The sequence below is a fragment of the Schistocerca americana genome, chromosome 5, assembly GCF_021461395.2.
Source record: "Schistocerca americana isolate TAMUIC-IGC-003095 chromosome 5, iqSchAmer2.1, whole genome shotgun sequence".
NCBI lineage: Eukaryota > Metazoa > Arthropoda > Insecta > Orthoptera > Acrididae > Schistocerca > Schistocerca americana.
Window position 1 is genome coordinate 617,651,150 of NC_060123.1, and position 25,807 is coordinate 617,676,956.

At 43.4% G+C, this 25,807-nt stretch overlaps 1 protein-coding gene across 1 annotated transcript in view; it reads right to left on the reverse strand.

Annotated features, from left to right (window-relative positions):
- Positions 1-25,807, reverse strand: part of LOC124616592 (G-protein coupled receptor dmsr-1-like) — a 194,814-nt gene that overhangs the window by 99,776 nt on the left and 69,231 nt on the right. Inside the window, exon 2 of the mRNA XM_047144913.1 lies at positions 4,848-4,942. Coding sequence (XP_047000869.1) covers positions 4,848-4,942 — 95 coding nt within the window. The remainder of the gene's footprint in view (positions 1-4,847; positions 4,943-25,807) is intronic.

Genomic DNA, 25,807 nt, shown 5'->3' on the forward strand with positions numbered 1-25,807 from the left:
AGTATTCATCTTATTCAATAACATTCAGCAGGTTGTTTAATTACATCACAGCGTTATCCTAATGAATATAGCCGAATGGGCTATCGATTTTACATGATGATCCACTCATGTACCCGGTAGTATGTTACTGGGTCATGCTCTTCCTCCAAAAAAATAGACCCATTGGAAGTTGAAAGAAATTCGAATCTCAGTGGCCTAATGCGATTAAGGACATCTGCTGAGAGGGGCTTCGATTTGCTCTAGAACGCCTGCGATGCCTAAAGGTCATACGTAACAAGAAGCTATATATCATAAGCAGTTCTGCACGAAACACATCCACCGAGGGCCTTCACAATGAATACCGCCTCGGGACTCTCTCAGAGGCACTAAAAAACTTCGCCACACAAGCGTACAGGACACTCGAACGACACCTTCATTCTTGACCAGGGAAACTACGACCACAACCACAGGTGGAAGCGTAATGGTCCAAAGACGCTCTTTGCTATGGACACGCAGTCTCCTATGACAAGTTAAGGGACACATAGAACACAAGTATCGGCGAACACATGCATCTCAGGCAAGCTGATTGCCACATCCAGCTGAAACACAGCCGACCAATAGGCTGCAGCAGGGAAGCCAATTTGCACACTAAAGACAAACAAAACCCGCCTAACCTAACACACTCTGTGATCGATTTTATGACCAATGTACCACTAACGTGACGATTCTAGCATGTTACAGCTGGCCCAGGAGACCTGTTCCAGCATCAACACAGTAACTCACGGCGGTACAGACTGATGCTCTTTACGACGAACCTAAGCTGTGACACTGGTACCAAGCATTGCAACAATACCCAGTAACTAACCATAACCTTACCCTTGTATGCTCTGTCACATCAAGCAAGAAATCCGACCACTGCTCTTATCACTCTCACGATCCCTTGGCACTTGCCCTGGCACTCTTTTACCTTGGCCCTTCTACCCGTTACCCTTCAGTCGCCTTTCGTCCACCTTCTACGACCTCGGTGGGCCCCGTGTTAGTAGATAATCCTATCTAGACGCACGGACAACATCACAGACCCGCATCCTCTAAGCTCCTCGACAAATACTAACAAACGCAAAATGACGGTAACACTTTTGTGATGTTCACCATGCCGGTTTGAGCTTGGAGCACTTTGATGCTTTGAACCAACTGAACTGAACTAGTTTGGTCTGCTGTAATCAGTCGACAGTAATGAGTGTAACAACTTGGCGTTTCTCTTACTTACAAATTACGAAAAATGGCAAAAAACACATATATGATTGATGCAAATGTAAAGCACATTTGATGTACGTGGGAACATTGTTCATTACTAATTCAAACACGTACAGCGCGTAACGAAATAATTGATAATCCCTCACTATCAAGCTGATGGTCGACAAGGGTAATGGTCGATATATGGAGCATGTGTGATACGTGCAACAATTGTTGTTGTTGTGGTCTTCAGTCCTGAGACTGGTTTGATGCAGCTCTCCATGCTACTCTATCCTGTGGAAGCTTCATCATCTCCCAGTACCTACTGCAACCTACATCCTTCTGAATCTGCTTAGTGTATTCATCTCTTGGTCTCCCTCTACGATTTTTACCCTCCACGCTGCCCTCCAATGCTAAATTTGTGATCCCTTGATGCCTCAAAACATGTCCTACCAACCGATCCCTTCTTCTAGTAAAGTTGTGCCACAAACTTCTCCCCAATCCTATTCAATACCTCCTCATTAGTTACGTGATCTACCCACCTTATCTTCAGCATTCTTCTGTAGCACCACATTTCAAAAGCTTCTATTCTCTTCTTGTCCAAACTAGTTATCGTCCATGTTTCACTTCCATACATGGCTACACTCCATACAAATATTTTCAGAAACGACTTCCTGACCCTTAAATCTATACTCGATGTTAACAAATTTCTCTTCTTCAGAAACGATTTCCTTGCCATTGCCAGTCTACATTTTATATCCTCTCTACTTCGACCATCATCAGTTATTTTACTCCCTAAGTAGCAAAATTCCTTTACTACTTTAAGTGTCTCATTTCCTAATCTAATTCCCTCAGCATCACCCGATTTAATTTGACTACATTCCATTATCGATGTTTTGCTTTTGTTGATGTTCATCTTATATCCTCCTTTCAAGACACTGTCCATTCCGTTCAACTGCTCCTCCAAGTCCTTTGCTGTCTCTGACAGTATTACAATGTCATCGTCGAACCTCAAAGTTTTTACTTCTTCTCCATGAATTTTAATACCTACTCCGAATTTTTCTTTTGTTTCCTTTACTGCTTGCTCAATATACAGATTGAATAACATCGGGGACAGGCTACAACCCTGTCTCACTACTTTCCCAACCACTGCTTCCCTTTCTTGCCCCTCGACTCTTATAACTGCCATCTGGTTTCTGTACAAATTGTAAATAGCCTTTCGCTCCCTGTATTTTACCCCTGCCACCTTCAGAATTTGAAAGAGAGTATTCCAGTTAACATTGTCAAAAGCTTTCTCTAAGTCTACAAATGCTAGAAACGTAGGTTTGCCTTTCCTTAATCTTTCTTCTAAGATAAGTCGTAAGGTTAGTATTGCCTCACGTGTTCCAACATTTCTACGGAATCCAAACTGATCTTCCCCGAGGTCGGCTTCTACCAGTTTTTCCATTCGTCTGTAAAGATTCCGCGTTATTATTTTGCAGCTGTGACTTATTAAACTGATAGTTCGGTAATTTTCACATCTGTCAACACCTGATTTCTTTGGGATTGGAATTATTATATTCTTCTTGAAGTCTGAGGGTATTTCGCCTGTCTTATACAACTTGCTCACCAGATGGTAGAGTTTTGTCATGACTGGCTCTCCCAAGGCCATCAGTAGTTCTAATGGAATGTTGTCTATTCCCGGGGCCTTGTTTCGACTCAGGTCTTTCAGTGCTCTGTCAAACTCTTCACACAGTATCTTATCTCCCATTTCGTCTTCATCTACATCCTCTTCCATTTCCATAATATTGTCCTCAAGTACATCGCCCTTGTATAAACCCTCTATATACTCCGTCCACCTTTCTGCCTTCCCTTCTTTGCTTGGAACTGGGTTGCCATCTGAGCTATTGATATTCATACAAGTGATTCTCTTCTCTCCAAAGGTCTCTTTAATTTTCCTTTAGGCAGTACCTATCTTACCCCTAGTGAGACCAGCCTCTACATCCTTACATTTGTCCTCTAGCCATCCCTGCTTAGCCATTTTGCACTTCCTGTCGATCTCATTTTTGAGACGTTTGTATTCCTTTTTGCCTGCTTTATTTACTGCATTTTTATATTTTCTCCTTTCATCAATTAAATTCAATATTCCTTCTGTTACCCAAGGATTTCTGTTAGCCCTCGTCTTTTTACCTACTTGATCGTCTGCTGCCTTCACTACTTCATCCCTCAGAGCTACCCATTCTTCTTCTACTGTATTTCTTTCCTCCATTCCTGTCAATTGTTCCCTTAAGCTCTCCCTCAAACTCTCTACAGCCTCTGGTTCTTTCAGTATATCCAGGTCCCATCTCCTTAAATTCCCACCTTTTTGCAGTTTCTTCAGTTTCAATCTGCAGTTCATAACCAATAGATTGTGGTCAGAATCCACATCTGCCCCTGGAAATGTCTTACAATTTAAAACCTGGTTCCTAAATCTCTGTCTTACCATTATATAATCTATCTGATACCTTTTAGTATCTCCAGGATTCTTCCAGGTACACAACCTTCTTTTATGATTCTTGAACCAAGTGTTAGCTATGATTAAGTTATGCTCTGTGCAAAATTCTACAAGGCGGCTTCCTCTTTCATTTCTTACCCCCAATCCATATTCACCTATAATTTTTCCTTCTCTCCCTTTTCCTACTGACGAATTCCAGTCACCCATGACTATTAAATTTTCGTCTCCCTTCACTACCTGAATAATTTCTTTTATCTCGTCATACATTTCATCTATTTCTTCATCATCTGCAGAGCTAGCTGGCATATAAACTTGTACTACTGGAGTAGGCATTGGCTTTGTGTCTATCTTGGCCACAATAATGCGTTCACTATGCTGTTTGTAGTAGCTTACCCGACTCCTATTTTTTTATTCATTATTAAACCTACTCCTGCATTACCCCTATTTGATTTTGTATTTATAACCCTGTAATCACTTGACCAAATGTCTTGTTCCTCCTGCCACCGAACTTCACTAATTCCCACTATATCTAACTTTAACCTATCCATTTCCCTTTTTAAATTTTCTAACCTACCTGCCCGATTAAGGGATCTGACATTCCACGCTCCGATCCGTAGAACGCCAGTTTTCTTTCTCCTGATAACGACGTCCTCGGCCAATTTCCCTGGCGCTGGGAAAAGAAGTATATTAAATTAACAATAGGAACCTTGAGGACATCATCCACAAATATTTGGGAAAGGGGAATATCTTTCCCCAGTGTGTACCACACTTACTGATGAGCACATGCCTCTACAGATGTGAACAGCTCGGTATTTGATCAACACGCCTGACTGATTTCCATCTTTCCTGTAGATATTCACCACACTGGATGAAACGTAACGGTATATTGTAGATGAAGGAGAGGAGGAAACATTCACGGTCACTTTAGCACATTACACAGAAGTCTATCCAACATTGAGTGACACTTATAAGTTACTTGCTGACAATGGTTTAACTGCTATTAATAGATTTATCTAGCAGTTTATAATAGGTTAGCTAGCTTACTCTTGAGACCATCGTGGCATTTGACTGTAATTTTTTAAATTTAATCAAACAGTTCCCTAAATAATTTATTCCCATGTTGTACATTAATATTAGTGAACAGCTGTATCGTAATACTCACTCCCGCTTGAGGTCGACCAGCATGGCGAGCTCCTCCATGGAGAGGTTGAACCTCTGGAGGAGCTGCGTCACCTGTGGCGGTACGGCCATCATCTCCTGTAACAGCAACAAACAAACAACAGGCTATAAGAAAACTGGTTGTTAACAACATGAAATTCTACACGGTTAAAGTTTTCTGGAGCTGCATCGCTTCTTGCGGCGTGGCCATTATACTCTTAAACATCACCAAATAAACAACAAAACATAGGGAAACTGTCTCGTACAAGGTTAAACTGATTGTTAAAGTGATCCTGTTCTGGAACTGCATCAACTGTGGTGGCATGGACATCATCCAATACATTAAATCACCAGCCACAACAATAAAAAAAAAATGGTTCAAATGGCTCTGAGCACTATGGGACTTAACATCTGTGGTCATCAGTCCCCTAGAACTTGGAACTGCTTAAACCTAACTAACCTAAGGACATCACACAGATCCATGCCTGAGGCAGGATTCGAACCTGCGGCCGTAGCGGTCACGCGGTTCCAGACTGTAGCGCCTAGAACCGCACGGCCACCCCAGCCGGCCCATCTTCCAGTGGAACAGCTCCTTCATGCCTGTACTACGGGACAGAGGGAACCTAGTGGCTGCTCCATTATGCTCTGGGAACATTCACGTGGGCATCCATCGGTCCAGTGAAGCTTGTTCAAGGCACCACAACGGCCTAGAGGTATCATACACTGGCGGCAGATCACTTCCAACAGATCATGAAGATCATGTGTCTCGATGGTAGTGGGATATTTCCGCAAGGTAATGCGCCATGTTACAAAGCCAGGAGTGTAATGGAGTGGTTCAAGGAACACTGTGGCGGTATCCAATTGATGTGATGCCTCTCCTCCACCTAACTCATCAGATCTGAACTTGGTCGAGCGCATCTTGGATCTGATTGTAAGTGGTGTCAGAGATCATCGACACACTCCCTGGGATTTATGGGAATTCGATGTCGTGTGTGCAGATGTCGTGCCAGTTCCTTCCAGCGACCTACCAAGGCCTCATTGCTTTAATGCCACCATGCATCGCCACTATTATCCATGTCGAAGGAGGACACCCTGCCTAATACGAAGGTGTTCATAAGGTTCTAGCTGATCAGTGCCTGTTATCTACACTTATATCTGCATCTACATTCACATCTTCATCTACATAGGAAGTCCTCAAGCCACTAACGATGTATGGCGGAGGGTAACCCGTACAACTACTAGTCATCTGCTTCCCTATTTCAATCTCAAACAGAGCGCGGGAAAAATGACTCCATACAGGGTGTTACAAAAAGGTACGGCCAAACTTTCAGGAGACATTCCTCACACACATAGAAAGAAAATATGTTATGTGGACATGTGTCCGGAAACGCTTACTTTCCATGTTAGAGCTCATTTTATTACTTCTCTTCAAATCACATTAATCATGGAATGGAAACGCACAGAAACAGAACGTACCAGCGTGACTTCAAACACTTTGTTACAGGAAATGTTCAAAATGTCCTCCGTTAGCGAGGATACATGCATCCACCCTCCGTCGCATGGACTCCCTGATGCGCTGATGCGGCCTTGGGGAATGGCGTATTGTATGACAGCCGTCCACAATACGAGCACGAAGAGTCTCTACATTAGGTACCTGGGTTGCGTAGACAAGAGCTTTCAAATGCCCCCAAAATGAAAGTCAAGAGGGTTGAGGTCAGGAGAGCGTGGAGGCCATGGAATTGGTCCGCCTCTACCAATCCATCGGTCACCGAATCTGTTGTTGAGAAGCGTACGAACACTTCGACTGAAATGTGCAGGAGCTCCATCGTGCATGAACTACATGTTGTGTCGTACTTGTAAAGGCACATGTTCTAGCAGCACAGGTAGAGTATCCCTTATGAAATCATGATAACGTGCTCCATTGAGCGTAGGTGGAAGAACATGGGGCCCAATCAAGACATCACCAACAATGCCTGCCCAATTGTTCACAGAATATCTGTGTTGATGACGTGATTGCACAATTGCGTGCCGATTCTCGTCAGCCCACACATGTTGATTATGAAAATTTACAATTTGATCACGTTGGAATGAAGCCTCATCCGTAAAGAGAACATTTGCACTGAAATGAGGATTGACACATTGTTGGATGAACCAGTCGCAGAAGTGTACCCGTGGAGGCCAATCAGCTGCCGATAGTGCCTGCACACGCTGTACATGGTACGGAAACAACTCGTTGTCCCGTAGTACTCTCCATCCAGTGACGTGGTCAACGTTACCTTGTACAGCAGCAACATCTCTGACGCTGACATTAGGGTTATCGTCAACTGCTCGAAGAATTGCCTCGTCCATTGCGGGCGTCCTCGTCGTTCTAGGTCTTCCCCAGTCGCGAGTCATAGGCTGGAATGTTCCGTGCTCCCTAAGACGCCGATCAATTGCTTCGAACATCTTCCTGTCGGGACTCCTTCGTTCTGGAACTCTGTCTCGATACAAACGTACCGCGCCACGGCTATTGCCCCGTGCTAATCCATACATCAAATGGGCATCTGTCAACTCCGCATTTGTAAACATTGCACTGACTGCAAAACCACGTTCGTGATGAACAGTAACCTTTTGATGCTACGTACTGATGTGCTTGATGCTAGTACTGTAGAGCAATGAGTCGCATGTCAACACAAGCACCGAAGTCAACATTACGTTCCTTCAATGGGGTCAACTGGCGGTGAATCGAGGAAGTACAGTACATACTGACGAAACTAAAATGAGCTCTAACATGGAAATTAAGCTTTTCCGGACACATGTCCACATAACATCTTTTCTTTCTTTGTGTGTGAGGAATGTTTCCTGAAAGTTTGGCCGTATCTTTTTGAAACACCCTGTATATGCCTCCGCATGAGCCCTAATTTCTCGTATCTCATCTTCGTGGTCCTTACGCACAATGTATTTTGGCGGTGTTAGAATCATTTGACAGTTAGTTTCAAATGCCAGTTCTCTAATTTTTCTCAGTACTGTTGCTCGAAAAGAACGTCGCCATCCCTCCAGGGATTCCCATTTGAGTCTTGGAAGTATCTCCGTAATACTTTCAACACTCGATCAGTATTCAAGAATAGGTTGCACCAGCGTGCTATTTGCCGTCCCTTTTACTGATGAACCTCATTTTCGAACAGTTCTCCTAATAAACGGAAGTCGCCCATTCACCTTCCCTAACACAGTCCTCACATGCTCGTTCCATTTCATATCTCTTTGCAACGTTGCGCCCAGATATTTAAACAATCTGAGTATGTCAAAGAGTTCACTACTCATTGTGTATCCAAACATTAAAGGTTTATTTTTCCGACTCATCCTCATTATGGTTCAAATGGCTGTAGGCGCTATGGGACTTAACATCCCATGTCATCAATCCCCTAGACTTAGAACTACTTAAACCTAACTAACCTAAGGACATCACACACATCCATGCCCGAGGCAGGATTCGAAACTGCGACCGTAGCAGCAGCGCGGTTCCGAACTGAAACGCCTAGAATAACTTTGCCACAGCGGCCGATCATCCTCATTAACTTACACGTTACCGCATTTAGAAGTAGCTGCCATTCATCATACGAACTAGAAATTTTGTCTAAGTCATCTTGTATCTTTCTACACTCAATTAACGTCCAAGCCTTACCATACACAACTGCATCATCAGCAAATCAGATTAACTAAAAATTTATCCAAGTGTAATATGAGTTGTTCAGTCCTTCTTACACCATACAAATTTGTTTTTCGTACAAGATTTCATCGGGATGAATATTTCTTGTTCTATAATTAAGTTCCTTGTGTAACTCCATCAGCTGAATCAAATTGTGGTTACTCTCTAAAGCAAATCGAGAAGGTGCTACGTGAAATAGGAATTACTGACGAAATATGTGCGTCATTCGTTTACGAAAATACAAAACTGTTGTCACCACATTATTTCGTTCATAATTTCATCTAAACTGCCCAATTTTCTTTCATATAACAAACTTATTGACAACAGTTACGAAAAGGGTGGACTGCTACTCACGGTAAAGATGCCACACTGAGTTGAAGACAGACACAATAAAAGCACTGTTACACACAATGTTTTCGGCCAAAGCCTTCTTCGGAAAGAATGGAAAACACACATTCCACAAGAAGGCAAACCTCAACACACATGACCACTATCTCCAGCCATTCTTGACAGACTGAAACACCTGGATTGAATGGAAACAGAAATCTGGAGTAAAATGGCAGGGATGGGTCAAGGACAGGAGAGTACCGGTGGGGGTGTAATGGGGTGTGGAGAAAATGGTGCTGACTGGCAGAGCGTGCATGGATGAAAAGGCACCAGGACAAGACTGTCACGTGCAGGATTGGAAGGCTTTGGAAGAGGAAATGGGGGGGTGGTGGTCGCGGGAAGAGGAAAAGGAGTCGAGAAGAGAGGGGAAAAGGCTTATAGGACGTTGGCAGAGAGCGGGGTATACTATTCCATCAGCGTTTGCTAAAGTTATTAAAAAGGCTGTGTATGTAAGGATAATTGGTCATTTTGTATCACACAATTTGCTATCAAATGTACAGTTCGGCTTTAGAAGTCGTTTAACAACTGAAAATTCTATATTCTCATAACTCTGGGAGGTACTGGATGGGTTAAACAAAAGGATTCGAACGTTAGGGATATTTTTCTTATTTAACTAAGGCGTTTGATTGTGTTGATCACGGAATATTGTCCAGAAGTTGGACCGTTACAGAATACGGGGAGTATCTCACAAATGGTTCACCTCTTACTTTAGCAACAGACAGCAAAAGCTCATTAGTCGCAATGTTAAGAATGGCTTTGATGTGGGTCTCATTGGGGTATGGTCAATGGTCAAGTGGGGGGGGGGGGGAGCAGGGGATCAGTGTTGGGGCTACCATGTTCCTTATTATTAAGGATAACTTTAAAATATTTATGTTTGCTGATGACACTACCCTCGTAGTAAAAGGTGTTATTTGCAACATTTTTTCGGTTTCAAATAATGCAGTTCATGACCTACGTTCATGGCTTGTAGAAAATATACTAGCGCTAAATGACAGTAAGATCCAGTTTTTACAGTTTCTAACACACAATTCAACAAAACCTGACTTTTAATTTTACAGATTGGTATATGATTAGTGAAACTGATCAGTTGAAATTTCTGGGTGTTCAGATAGATAGTAAAATGTCGTGGAAAGCCGACGTTCAGGATCTTGTTCAGAGGCTTAATGCTGCAATTTTTACTATTCGAACGGTATCTGAAGTGAGTGATGGTTCGACACGAAGATTACTTTGCTTATTTTCATTCGCATATGTCGCATGGTATTATATTTTGGGGTAACTCTTTCCATTCTAAAAGGACATTTTTGGCTAAGAAACGGGCGGTTCGGGCAATAATTGGTGCAACTTCACGAACCTCTTGTCGACCCCTGCTCACGAGTCTGGGTATTTTCACATTGGCCTCTCAGTGTATATATTTTTCACTGTCGTTTCTTGTTAACAATATCAGCTTATTCCCAAGAATAAGCAACTTTCACTCACTTAATACGTGGCAGAAATCAAACCTGGATCGGACTTCTTTAACTCTTGTGCAGAAAGGTGTGCAGTATACTCCTGCACCCATTTTCAATAAGCTACCTCTCGAATTCAAAAATATTAGCAGTAATCCACGCGCTTTCAAATTGAAGAGTTTCCTCATTGGTCACTCCTTCTATTCTGCCGAGGACTTCATTGAAAAATTAAGCTGATTCTTGTTGAATTGTTAATTGCGTTTACTTAAACTTACGGATTGACTTTTTCGGGTTCATAAACGTTTTATTTTTATCTGTTATTATTTTTATGTCGTAATTTGATGTACTAACACGTTTCATGACCTTGGAGATGTGCTGCTCAATTTGGTCGTACGGAACTTGACGTGCAAATAGATAAAGTAAATGATGATGAGGGGTCGTGAACTGGGGAGAGATGATAGGACAGAAGCAGCAGAAAGCGTTGGGTGAAGGGTTTGGGGACATTTGGATACTGTACCTTGGATTCAGGTAGCGGTGAATGTGTTGTATTTCCAGTACTATCCTATTGCCACGGGGATCATATCCCTGTGGGAGACCCGGGTGCGAGACAAGCCCAAGTCATACACCCAGCGCATTCTGTTCTAGACATATCACAGATGTATCCTACCCCAACATAGGCTGGGCTGCTTGTGAGAGTAGCCATGCAATGTAACAGCTTTGCAGATATCATTACAGAGCTTTTTATATTGATATGGCTACCAGTGAGCAGTCCGCTAGGATGAATGACCAAGGGAGAACTGTCGTCAAGAGCACATGGAGCACCCTGTGGCACAAAATGCAGCTGATCACGACATGCTTGATTTCTATGGCTGCTTCACAAACTGTGCCACATGCATTCTCCTCACGACCAGCAGTCTCTCTGAAATGCGCAGATGGGATATATCCTTATAACACATTCTCCACTCCTAAAATTACCCCATCTTCAACCTACAAAAGTCTACACTCTTCCCAATAGTCCACCCAATTCATGTCCCCTCACCATCACTGTGTGCCACTTCTGCCAATGCCTCCACAGTCTTTTCGCCTCTCTGCTTCTCTTCTTTCCCATTCGCCATTTCCCCCTTCACCTGCTGTACTGTATCAACTTTCTCGTCTCCCCACAGCACCCTGCTACATAACCATACGGGATGTTGCTGCAGCTTCTCATGCCGAAAATTCTTCACGCTCATGAGTAAATTATTCCCACTTATCCCATTTCCTCCTTCATCCTCCTTTATTTTCACACATTATTCCTGTGCCACACTAACTTGTCAGTCTTTACCTAACCAGTCATTCCTTACCCCTCTTTCTCCCCTTCTCCAAACACTCGAATATCTTATACCTAATTTGTTCCTTTCTTTTTTCCATATTTTTGTACATTATTACGTATTTGATCGCGTGTACTTTTACGTATTTATGCATATTTTTACGTATTTCTAAGAATTTTTGCGTATTTGTATGCATTTTTAGGCATCTTTATCCGTTACCGAGCTTGCCTGCACAACCACCTAATGCCCTCATTTACCCATTACCCATGCCATTTCCCCAACGTCATCCCTGCCGCAATGGAGTCCTTCTCCCTCCTTCAGAAAAGTATCCCTTTTCCTGGCAACGACCCAGTCCCACGTCCCTTAGATGCTGCCTAAGCCATGGAATGGCCCCCACCCACAAACCTATCAGTCTAACCATAAAAATTCGCTGCGCAGAGTGGAAGCGCGGTTTGAGGCGGCATGTCACACACTGCCCGGTCCCTTCAGCTGGAGGTTCGAGTCCTCCCTCGGGAATGGGTGTTCGTGTTGTTCTTAGTATAAGTTAGTTTACCTAGTTTGTATGTCTAGGGACCGATGACCTCAAGAGTTTGGTCTCTTAGGAATTCACACACATAAAAATTCCGTTCCCTGGTTCCCACACTCCCATTCACAATGACATGGTATTGCAAAAACACATCTCCTTGAGACAGGCATTCAAGAAACACCTCTGTTCCCTACAAAAGATGCTGCTACTGTACAATTTCTACTATATCCATCACATTAATTGAGTCACTCGCTCTCCATCCCCTGGAAGAGCATTCCTGTCACCACATCAATAAGTCAGCCAACCTGCTGATCCCTACTGCCACCTTGAGGCACTACTATCCAACGCCCATCTTATCCATAGTGTTCCTTCTCATCAACCCTTCTTATCACCAAGGCCCTACCTAGTTGACCTCTTCAGCTGGCCACATCCCCCAAAACTCCCTAAACACTATTCGAAATCCAGAGTCAAAACAGTCCTAAATAGTGTTGTTAACCTTTCCACTAAAATCTTTATCCCGGTTCTATCCAAAGACCACACCTTCAAATCCTACATCCAAGTGCAACCATGCTGAACCTGTCAAAGGCCTACTCTCCTTCTCCCGATCCCTGCAAAGGAAACACCTAGTAGCCACTAATCTCTCCACCCAAAGCCAACCTAATTGCAACATTGAATCTTGGCTTTTCTGGTTCATACCATCATTCAGTTTTGATCCTCCCCCCCCCCCCCCCCCCACCTAATCACCTCTTGGTCAACTTCCAGGAATTCCTCACCTTCAGCTTGGCCCAGCATCCTTCCCCACGTACCTTTCTAAGAGCATCAACCTTCCAGCAGAATAAAGGACAGCGATACACAGCCTCAAAATAGGTCTTCGCCTAATAATCCCACCTGCAGTAAAAACGGTTCCTCCACTGTAGTTACAGATCACAGTGACTACCTGGCAGAAGGCGTCTGCCAATTTCCTGACTCCTCAAACCATAAACTGAGGAGAGTTATCCCATCCCTGATGTCCAACATAAACTCCAATCCCTGGTTAGAGCCTTACGACCTTCCCAGAACTGCTCCCTGAATCCCACCTAACCTCTAATATACCCCCTCACACACCTTCTGCAAACTCAAAATTCCTGGCCGCCCCATCGTAGCTGATTGTTGTGCCCCCGCTGAAAAAATTTTGGTCCTCATTGATCAACACCTCCTAATAAGCTGCCAAAAACGTAGCCTCCCATATCAATGATAGCAAAGACTTCCTTCATCATCGCCACCTCTTTACCTTCTGGATCCCTACTTATCACTGTAGCCACCATTTCAATACATACCAACATTTTTTATGCAAAAGGCCTTCTGCTGTTGAGCACTACCCTCCCAATGTCCTTTAGCCACCAAACCTACTACCTCATTCCTCGTACACCTTACTACTTTTCGTAACATACAGCAATTTCACCTTTAAAGGGAAGATACACAATCAAGTGCGTGGCACAGCCAGTGTCATCTGCATGGCAACCTCTTGTGCCATTTTCATGGGTTATCTAGAGGAAACTTACCTAGCCTCCAGAACCACTGGTCTGGTTCACGTTTGTTCCTGTCCTGCCACCTTATAGTCCTGGTAAACTCTTCCACAGAGCCCTCTTCTCTCCCTCCACCACTACTCCGCTGTATGTTCAGCCTTCCTGCCCCACTTGAGATTGCTGGTGATCATGAAAACGTTGCGTTGTGGCCAGAGCAACTGTAGGTAGCGGTGTTGTGTGTGTGAGGTGTGCATACTCAGGGAGTTTCGTAAGTCCACTAAAAATCATATGCGTTTCGGAGGAGAACGTATGTAAATTTTTTTATACTTTTGAATTCAGTCACTACAGTTGATGCAAACATTGCAGATGTGCTACGGGAGGAAGCTGTCTGTAGCCCTACAACTTGGTATCTCTGGCGGTGTAGTAGGGGAAGCGAAATGATTAAATTTCTTCAAATATCTGTCGGTATTATCCGTGAATTTTCTGTTCAGAACTGAGTATTTAATTAAATATAAGTTCCTTGCTAAAGTAATAATCGCTTATACGTTTCTTGCTAGGAATTTTCTCATTAGAGATCAATGAAGTATACCAGGGTTCATGTATGATGAGTCTTCTATCACCGTCTGACATATAAACACATGTGAAAAACATAATATAGCATTTCATTTAAGTTTTTTAGACATGACAGTAGTTTCGAAAAGTTTCTGAAGTATAGAATCCTAAGCTGCAACAGTTAAATCCGCTGTAACCGAATACCTGCCAGTAAAATGCTTTTAATAGCCATGTTTTCTGAACGTCAATATAATATACCTTTCCATCACTATGCGCTTTACGTTTGAGGACGAAGCTCTGAAAACTGTCCCGAGTTCACTGGAAATGCAATTACGGGACATCCGAACAGGCGCAACAACGCAGCAGTAATTAAAATTTCTGATTTTAATTTTAATTTTAATATTAGCTTCAGTAACGAAAGGCGATATTATGAGGCTCCACTCAACCAAAGCGAATGTATTTTCTGAAATCAGAGGAGGAACTTAAATTCACCCCAGAACCAGATAATAATGTGTGTCCGACATCTTTGGCAAATAGCGATACCCAGAGGTAATTAACATTAGCCCTTGACATTTTATATGGGGTCAGAGAACAAGTTTTTGAAGTGTGCATGCTTCTCGTCGCTTGTCAGCTAATATTCCCAATATATTCTATAATTAATACCTACGCCATATGTGCGCTGTTACAGGCAAATTTGGAGAGGAGTAAATGTTTCATACGAATGTTCATAGTGCCACACTATGGAGCCCATAAATTAAGGTAGTCCTGGAATAACTGATAATTGTCACAACAAGTTTTCGCTAAATTTCCCACTTTACCTAAGTGTAAGTAAGTGTGAGCTATGTTATTTTCGTACTGTCGAAGGTTAAATCGTCTTGCGGTGACTCATGGAGAGTGAAACATAATATGAACTCAAAAACATGTTGACAATTCTCATGAATCCACATAGGTGTCAGTAGTCTTGTGTCTTGTATGGTGTGTCAACATATGACAGACATTAGTTACAGTACTGTCGTACTGGAAAACTGACCCGTGTCGACTTCAAAACTGCTTCAGTATGAAACAAGGAGAAAAAGGCACGAGTTTAAGACCACAGTGCCTGGACATGAACTAATGAATGTATCTCAGAGTAAAACGTATAACATGTGCGGGAATTACCAGGAGTCATTCACTTTAGGACGTTACTTGCGACCGTACTTCGCTCTAGAACAGAAACAGTCACACAGACTGAATTTAATCTGAGGACGCAGTAAGGAAACGGCTGACAGAAAAGTATGGTAGTCAGTTTTCATACGAAGAATACTTGCATGCCAGCAAAGAGGATCCATCGTGCCACACACACAATGTATTGATATTATGTGACGTACAGTGCAGAGAAGTTAACAGAGGAAATTATGTATCTGTAAAATAAAGTCGTATGATTAATTTCCTTTCACAGTCAATCTATTGTCGTAGAAAATTTTGGCTTTCAACACTGAACAAGATACGCTTTCATTCGAAAACAGATACTTCGCGTTTAATGAGACAATTTTTTTAGCATACAGCTAAATACATCTGTCTGCATGACACCCAATCCAATTTGCATCCATTTTTGTTTAGGTGGAGATCTTTCGTAAACAAGGATACATCCTCTATTATATTCATTTCTACAGTTATGCATTTTCTGTAAGTGTTCTATACAGAGCAGAAAATGTTGCGTGGTCTATTGGTTCTAGGCTCTCGGAGAGCTCCAACAAGTTGTAATCCTTGCTGGATTCGTAGACTGATGCGTAAACAATTATTAGGCAGAATGAGGTGTTAGGATAGGTCTGTGATACTTACACAGGTATTGTGCTGTCACCGCCAGACACCACACTTGCTAGGTGGTAGCCTTTAAATCGGCGCGACGTGGCAACTCTGTCCTACGACGAAATTTTGTCTGCATTAGATGCATATTTCAAAGAATCAGTCAATGTAGTTGCAAAAAGGTGTACCTGCTTTCATACAAAACGTACGGCAGGTCAGACTAATTGGGAGTGGGTTGCAACCTTGCAAGGCCTTACTGGGGATTATGCTTTTGGGTGTCAATGTGGACTCCCTTATTCAGATACTATGGTACATGATGCAATTGCACAGAACGTTTCTGATGTTCGTATAAGGGAACAGATTTTGAAACTAGTCAATCCCTTCATTCAACAAGTGATGGACATATTGGATCGGCAGGACACACTTGACTTTGCTCAAGAATCGTTTGAAACTTTGCCATCAATGTGTCAGGTTAACCAGCCCGCCGGGCGAGCTGCACGGAGCAGTAAATAGCCCTCGCGCCTGGCCGCGCCGCTGCCGCCAAGCTCTCAGCCACGTGTGGCACGCCGGCAAGCAAATGCAGTGCTAAAATCATGCCCGCGGTGTGCTACTAGACATTTGCGTGAGAATTGCCCGTCACGCCAAGCTATTTGCTTTTATTGTAATAAAAAAGGACATGTTCAGAGTGTTTGCCAGAAAAAGCTCAGATCGGAAGCTCAAAACCATTCCACGCCCTTTGCTTCGTGCCGGAATCAGAATCGAACCAAGGATACTCCGGCTCGCAAATCTTTGCACATGGAAACTCATGTAGTTCATTCCACTCCGCCCAGTGCCACTCCCTCTAACAGTGACTATGTTCGTCCCACAAATAGTGTGCGTCGACATCGCCGGAAATCCCGTCAAGTCGCAAGTGATTATGTACCAGTGTCAGTTCACGTTGCACGAGACAGTCGCTCTTGTCGTCAGCAGGACAATAAACTGTTTGTAGACTTGGACATTAACGGCAAAGTGATACCATTCCAGCTCGATACCAGAGCTGTAGTTTCACTGATCAATCAAGACATGTATAAACAGCTGGGCACACCTCCGTTGCGTGCCGCCAATGTTAAGTTAACTAGTTATTCGGGTCAAGATATACCTGTGTTAGGACAGTGCAGCTTTCTTGCAACATACAAAGGACAAACAAAACTTGTGTCATTTTACGTCCTTCATTCTTCTTCTCTAGTGAACTTGTTTGGTTTTGATTTATTTCAGTTGTTTAGCTTGTCTATAGTAAATCAGGTCCTATCAGTGAACCAGACTTTGCCTTCTGACAGTGTTTCTCGTCTATGCGAAGAATTTGCAGACCGGGCCTTCGTTGCGCTAAGATCTATAAAGCACATTTGGAACTGAAAGTAAACGTGCAACCGAAATTTTTCACAGTGCGCAATGTTCCCCACACATTGCGTGATGAGGTCGCAAAAACATTACACGATTTGGAATCACAAGGTGTAATTGAACGTGTGCAGGCTTCTCTCTGGGCATCACCCTTAGTAATTTGGTCAAAACCTTCGGGAAAATTGATACTTTGTGTGGACTTCAAGGCAACAGTGAATCCACAACTAGTGATTGCAGCTTTTCCTTTACCCCACCCGGAACATCTTTTTGACAAATTGTGCCCAGGTAAATGTTTTTTCGAAGTTGGACCTCGCAGATGCGTACTTGCAAATACCGGTGGACAAAGAATCCCAGCGCGTTTTGGTGGTTAACACACATCTTGGGTTGTATCAATTCAAACGACTGCCATTCGGGTGTGCATCCACCCCTGCATTATTTCAGCAATATCTACAAGCTGTTTGTGCGTCGGTCCCTACTGAAGCAAATTATCTGGACGATATTGTGATCTGTGGAAAGACGGAAAAAGAGCATTTGGCCAATCTCAGAACATTATTTCAGGTCTTCCGACGAAATGGTCTTCACTTGCAGAAGGACAAATGTGTGTTTTTTGCTCGTGATTTGCCATACCTGGGACATGTGCTCAATGCCCAAGGCATACATCCCAGGCACCTTCGTGGCATACAGGACTTGCTTTCGCTGCAGATTTTGAAGCAGCTACAGACTGTGCTGGGAAAAATAAATTGCTATAACAGATATTTGCCACATGCCTCTTCTGTTTCAGTTCCGCTTCATCGCTTATGCCGTAAAGGTGTTCCGTTCGTCTGCACGACGGAATGTGAACGCGCCTTTCACCAGTTGAAATCGGCGTTGCTTTTCAATACTTGCCTTACGCCATTCGATCTCCAGAAGCCCCTTTTGCTGATGGTGGATGCATCGTATTTCGGGATCGGTGCTGTGCTTGCGCACAAAGATGGATCGCACGATCGCTCTATTGCTTTTGCGTCCAAATTGCTCTCGTCGTCGCAAAGAAATTATTCACAGATCGAGAAAGAAGCATTGGCTCTCGTATTTGGTGTTACAAAGTTTCATGATTTCTTGTATGGTCGTCACTTTACCATAATCACAGACCACAAACCTTTGACATCGCTTTTTTATCCGAAAAAGCCTGTACCTCCACGTACAGCGCAGAAATTCATTCTCTGGTCTATTTTCCTCTCGCAGTACCGCTACGATATCTTGTATCGGTCCACTGCTAAGCACGGAAGCGCCGATGCGTTGTCCCGTTTGCCTGTTGCTGAGGACAGGGCATTCGATTCCTCCGATCTTGCTTGCATATTCATTGATGCGGAAACCGATGATGTGGTCGAATCGTTTCCGATTGATTTTCGTCGTGTAGCTACAGCCACAGCTGCCGATCCTATCCTTGCTACCGTTCTGCATTTTGTTGCTACGCAATGGCCCTTGTCAAAGCCTCGGATTGGGGACCCATTGGTTCGCCGATTTTTTGCTCACAAGGAGAGACATTTTGTTCGACGTGGTGTTTTGCTGTTGCGTTCTGATAATGATCAGTTCAGGATTGTGGTACCATGTTCGTTACAGTCCTCTGTCTTAAAGCTTCTCCACCAAGGACATTGGGGTATAGTGAGAACGAAAGAACTTGCTCGTCAGCACTGTACTTGGTTCGGAATCGATGCCGCGATTACGAATATGTGCTCTTCTTGCATGGTGTGTGCGGAACAACAATGAGCACCACTGCGGAAATTCTTTGCGTGGTCAAAAGCCACTTCCCCTTGGCAACACTTACACATCGATTTAGCTGGTCCATTCTGGAATGCTCAATGGATGGTTGTGGTAGATTCATTCAGTAATTTTCCTTTTGTTGTCCGGATGTCTTCCACTACGTTATCTGCCACCATCCAAGCGTTATCTGTTATCTTTTGCATTGAAGGTCTACCACAGACTATTGTTTCCGACAATGGCCCACAATTCATGTCCGCAGAATTTCAGTCATTCTGCAAGGCCAATGGTATTCAACATCTAACGTCCGCGCCGTTTTCGCCACAGTCAAACGGTGCCGCTGAACGATTGGTCAGGACTTTCAAGTCGCAGATGTTGAAGTTAAAAGAGTCGCATTCTCGGGATGACGCGTTATTGCTTTTTTTGTCCTCGTATCGCTCTCAGCCCCGAGATAGTCACTCGCCAGCTGAGTTGCTCCACAGTCGCCCTCATCGAACCTTGATGTCTTTGGTACATCCGCCGATCACTTCCCGTGACCAGTTGTCCTCCGACATGGAACTCTTGTCCGCTCCAGACCATATGTCGTCTTCGCCCGTCGTGTGCCCCGGCCCGATGGAGGTCGACCCTTCGGCCCCTCCTGTCTCTCTGTGGGCGCATGCACCGCATGTTGGCGTGCACCCTGGAGCAGGTTTTTAGGCGTTTCCTAGCTCCCCGCGGTCCGAATGGCAGGGTGCGGGTGGCACAGCCTCGCCTGTTGTTAGGCTCCCCACCTCGTCACACACGTCAACATGGGGTCCTCCCCACAGCAGGCGGAAGCCTTATGCCACAACCGTACGCCGATTTGCGGAGGGGTAGGGAATGTGGTGTCACCGCCAGACACCACACTTGCTATGTGGTAGCCTTTAAAACGGCCGCGGTCCGTTAGTATACGTCGGACCCGCGTGTCGCCACTATCATTGATTGCAGACCGAGCGCCGCCACACGGCAGGTCTTGAGAGACTTCCTAGCACTCGCCCCGGTTGTACAGCCGACCTTGCTAACGACGGTTCACTGACTAAATACGCTCTCATTTGTCGAGACTATAGTTTAGCATAGCCTTCAGCTACGTCATTTGCTACGACCTAGCAAGGCGGCATATTCAGTTACTATTGATATTGGGATTCATGTACCGTCAAGAGCGACGTTCATCATTAATGGATTAAAGTTAAGTATCCCACCAGCTACGTCCGTTTGTCTGAATTCTAATTCCTTGTCTTGTTCCAGACCTCAAGTCTGTATATTGCTTCCCTCCTCACGCCAGCCTGCGTGAGCTAAAACGCGTGCATTTCGGCCTTCTCTAGTAACACAGGGTTGGCACTTCTGCCAGCCACAACAGGTATACCCTTATTGAATGATACTAAGTACTCGTATTCATGTCGTTGGAAACGACTGATGTAAATCTGCCTTCCAGATTCTTCTCTAGGGTACTTTCCCACCACCCGTCTCTGAGTTGAGCGCTAACAAACTTTGATGTGTCACAACAATTGGCCTCCGTGTTCGGTATCCTTAAGTGTTCCTTTCAATCCTGCAAAATGTATTCCAAGAATAATTGATAAGGATAACCAACGTGTTTAGTTGCAGTAGGTATCAATGTTTCAGTACTTGAGCAATGTACTTTGAAGGGCGTTAGGTCACACTCCAAAAAATCAGTTCCTCGTTAAATTGCATGCATTTTGTAACTCGTCATTTGTGTATTGTGCTGATCAGTGGGGCCCATTAGTCATGGCGCACTAACGAGAGCTCAAGAACCAATACTGACTACTAAAAGTTCGTTAATGCATCTCTAACACAAACTGCAATCATCTGCAGTTCACGTTTGTATAATCTAAAGGAATTTACCTTGTCTCACAACTGTTTCTTATAACTCACAGTGATGAAAATCTTTTAACAATTTTAATACTTGATCCAACTGTAAGTATCAATTTGAGCTCTCGTCTCAAATATATGATCGTTTCATAAAACTGTTTCACGGTCCACTCTGCTCCTCTATTTGTATTTCTGTAACCTCTTCTATCGACGTGATCCGTGCAGCAGCTACTTGAGAAACGGCACGCAGTTTCCGCAGAAGTTTTACTCGACATCGGACTTTAAGACAGCCCCTAAATATATGATCGTTTCATAAAACTGTTTCACGGTCCTCTCTGCTCCTCTAATTGTAATTCTGTAACCTCTTCTATCGACGTGATCCGTGTAGCAGCTACTTGAGAAACGGCACGCAGTTTCCGCAGAAGTTTTACTCGACATCGGACTTTTAGACAGCCCCTCCTGTCCAAATATTATCTCAGACCGAGATCTGTTACTTTTTCTGCCTCTGAAAGAATGTGTCTGTGTTTGGTTCTACCTACACTGAAATTAAATACCTGGTTCCACCATCACGTAACTGAAGTAGATAAACCAGTCGGTTCTTCCATGCAGTTCAGTTTAATACACTGAAGAGCGGAAGAGACTGCCTAATATCGTGCAGGGCCCCCACGAGCACGCAGATGTGCCACAACACGACGTGCCATCAAATCGACTAAAGTATGATGTAGTGCTGTAGCGAATTGACACCATGATTCCTGCTGTGCTGTCCATAAAACCGTAAGAGTACGAGAGGCTGGAGATCTCTTCTGAACAGCACTTGTAGATAGCGCAGCACTGAAATCTGCAGCAATTTGCGGAAAGCTTGTACTCCTGTCACGTTCAACAGTTATCTTCAGTCGCCGTTGGTCCCGTTCTTGCAGGACCTTTTTGCGGCCGCAGCGATGTTGGACATTTGATGTTTTACCAGATTCCTGATATTCACAACTCCTGAATTGGTCGTACGGGAAAATCCCCACTTCATCGCTATCTCGGAGATGCTGTGTTCCATCGCTTTTGCACCGATAATAACACCACGTTCAAACTCACTTAAATCTTGATAACCTGCCATTGTAGCAGCAGTAACCGATCTAATAACTGAGCCAGAAACTTTTTTTGCTACACAGGGTGATTTACGAAGATATGCAAATATTTTAATATGTTATTCTGCATGTAAAACTAAAGAAAAAAGTTCATTTGAACATAGGTTCACAAATGTTTAATTACGGAGTTAGGGGTAATAAAGGATTTTACAATGAAATGAAAATCCTTAGCTGCTTACAGGCGTTGACATACGTCAACGGGGACAGATGAAAATGTGTGCTCCGACTGGGACTCGAACATTGGATCTCCTGCTTACATGGCAGACGCTCTATCCATCGTTTTTCTTAATCTCATTTTGTTCTATCCTGTTCGTTGAATTTGTTGGTGGCGGACGCCCGATGACATTCGTGCAGGTTGTTCGTTGTTCCGTACACTCAGTTTTTTTTTTTATTATTACAGAGGGTAGCTAACCCCCCTCACCGAACACGCTGAGCCACCGTGCTGGCTCCATCTGAACCACCGAGGACACAGAGGAGAGTGCGAATGCAAGGATTCAATTCTCAACGTATTGTCCCGCACTACATTCGTAGTGCCACTGCCCATTATACGCATTACAAGCGGCGTGTTGCCGATTCCCGTACGAGTTCGGGCACTATTTGTGCATCCGCACAGAAGAATAAGATGGTCAAGTGACCGGTGAGCCTTAACTATATATATACGAAGATGGTATCTGTTCTTTCGGACATGTCCAAAAGAACAGATACTAACTTCCTATATAAAAGATTTTGCCTGAAATTTAACGACTTGACTAATATGAAGCCATCTCAAAACTGTACGAGGTTAAAGTGAAGCAGGATTTTGATTTATATTTTTGTTATTGATCTGGTGGCTCTAATAAAACGTGTGCCAGACGTGTATCTGCACTCCTTTTCCAGAGAAGCAAATAATTAATTACTTGCCCCATTTTTTTTAAATTCCAGGCAGTTGCACAAAGTTATCAACAGAGGTTGTAGAGAATTTTATTTTGGGAAAATTATGGTAATAACGTTAACTGAAACTGTGTGAATGTGTCAGATAATCTGCTTTTATTAATACCATAGCACACGTGAATTCATATTAGACGGGAAAAAACAAAGCTCAGTGTTGAGGCAGTTGTACAGTGTACATACAATTTCACAATAAGTGTTCAAAAATGTGTCCACCGAGTTCAACGCATTTAGCTGCACCTGTATGAACAGATTTTGTTGCCCGTTTCAGTTCACAGGCTTGTCTCTTAATTTAGTCTATTGCATTCATAATAAGGTTAGGAAACGAATGAAACAACTCACTCACGGTTCCCAACAATGACATAAACGTTTCTACATCCTTAATGGAAAGTAAACAAATTTACTTTTATAATAGTCTTTTCTTCTCTGGATGTTCTGGAAAACTACTGCAGATACGCACCTGGGACATGTTTTATTAGATTCACCAGACCAATACAAAACAAAATAAATGGAAATCGTGCTTTACTTTAACCTCTTAGAGTTTTGCGATGGCTTAATATTAGCGAAGTTGCTGAATTTCTGGCAAAATCTTTTATGAGCCGTAACGCCGTAACTAAACTTTTTCGGACCTATATTTATACGAAACTTTTTCTTTAATTTTACCAGTGAAATAACATATTAAAAGATTTGCATATTTTCGTGAATTAACCTGTATAGGCGTCGCCGACCGTAGCGCAGTATTGTGCCTACGTGCTTATCACTGTATTTAAATACGCAAGCCGGTACGGGTTCTTTGGCGCTTCCGTCTATTATAGAAGGGACTGTTTACGAAAACCTTACATTTCAAAGAGAATGAAACCGTATTTCATAATCAAACTAGCGGTAAAACCCAGCTGCAGGCTAGCCGGGTGGCCTGCATTGCCAGTCCCACGTGAACCGCATTTTCTTTTTGACCTTCTCCCGCATTTCCCTTCATACCGCTTAAACATTAACTCCATGCCAAAGAATCTGTTCCCACCCCTTCAATATCTGACATGTCTTGCATCACAGGTTGTTTAGGGCTTCAGTGATGTTTAGGGTGTCAGTGATAGCTCACGGCCATACAGCACTATAAGGCAAATAAATCAGTTTCGCTGCTCCCCCTCTTCCGCCCCCTCCCGCACCTATGCTCCCCTTCAGTGTTTCTGCACTCCCTCCAGCCTTGTCTTCCCCCTTCATCGCCCGCCCTGCCTGTCTCCTGCCTGTTGGTGCGACCCCTATCCCCATTTTCCTCTTCCTTCCGCCCCCCCATCCCCCTCCCCACTTTTGTCCTCCTCTTCGACCTCCAGTCCTTCGGCAGCTCCCTACCAGCGCTTTATATTCTTTCTGAGCGTTCCGTCGTTTCCAGTGGTTTTGTTTTCTAAGTGTCTCGCTCTGTGTGATTTTTGTACCATGGCCGACTTTTAACTTGTGTTTGACTCCAGTGATTTTAAGTGCCCATATGGGGCAGCGGAATGAAATTACAATAAAGGAACAGAAAATAATCGCTGATGTAAGAATTTTAAGCCATCATAGTAAGGCAAATATGCATGAAATGTTAATAAACTATACAGGGTGTTACAAAAGGTATGGCCAAACTTTCAGGAAACATTCCTCACACACAAAGAAAGAAAATATGTTATTTGAACATGTGTCCAGAAACGCTTACTTTCCATGTTAGAGCTCATTTTATTACTTCTCTTCAAATCACATTAATCATGGATGGAGAAACACAGCAACAGAACGTACCAGCGTGACTTCAAACACTTTGTTCAAAATGTCCTCCGTTAGCCAGGATACATGCATCCACCCTCCGTCGCATGGAATCCCTGATGCGCTGATGCAGCCCGGAGAATGGCGCATTATATCACAGCTGTCCACAATACGACCACGAAGAGTCTCTACATTTGGTACCGGGGTTGCGTAGACAAGAGCTTTCAAAGGCCCCCATAAATGAAAGTCAAGAGAGTTGAGGTCAGGAGAGCTTTCAAGGAATTGGTCCGTCTCTACCAATCCATCGGTCACCGAATCTGTTGTTGAGAAGCGTACGAACACTTCGACTGAAATGTGCAGGAGCTCCATCGTGCTTGAACCACATGTTGTGTCGTACTTGTAAAGGCAGATGTTCTAGCAGCACAGGTGGAGTATCCCGTATGAAACCATGGCGGTGAATCGAGGAAGTACAGTACATACTGACGAAACTAAAATGAGCTCTAACATGGAAATTAAGTGTTTCCGGACACATGTCCACATAACATCTTTTATTTATTTGTGTGTGAGGAATGTTTCCTGAAAGTTTGGCCGTACCTTTTTGTAACACCCTGTATACACGAACATCACCTGTGAATCAAAGTATGTTAACGAAAACACTTTAAAAAATTTTCAGTATTTGTTGAGATTAGTCCGAATGTACAGACAGAAACCATGGTGGGGATTTTAATTTATGTATGTACAGAAAGAGCAGACAGAAGATGTTCAGCTTTAAAACAGAAATCGAAATAATATTTCTTGAAGCGTGTCATTAGTAAAACATGGATAGTAAAGCACTGTGGGACACCATGATATACTTTCCTTTAAGGAGAACACTGTGTAGTGCACAACGAACCTCAATATGAAATCTGCGTACCATATCTTTACGTCATCAATTACGGGGTTTAATGTCTCGAAGTAAGTGTAACTTCTTGCCAATGATTACTGGAATTCGTGTTATCGTTGTGATAGAGGGAAATTAT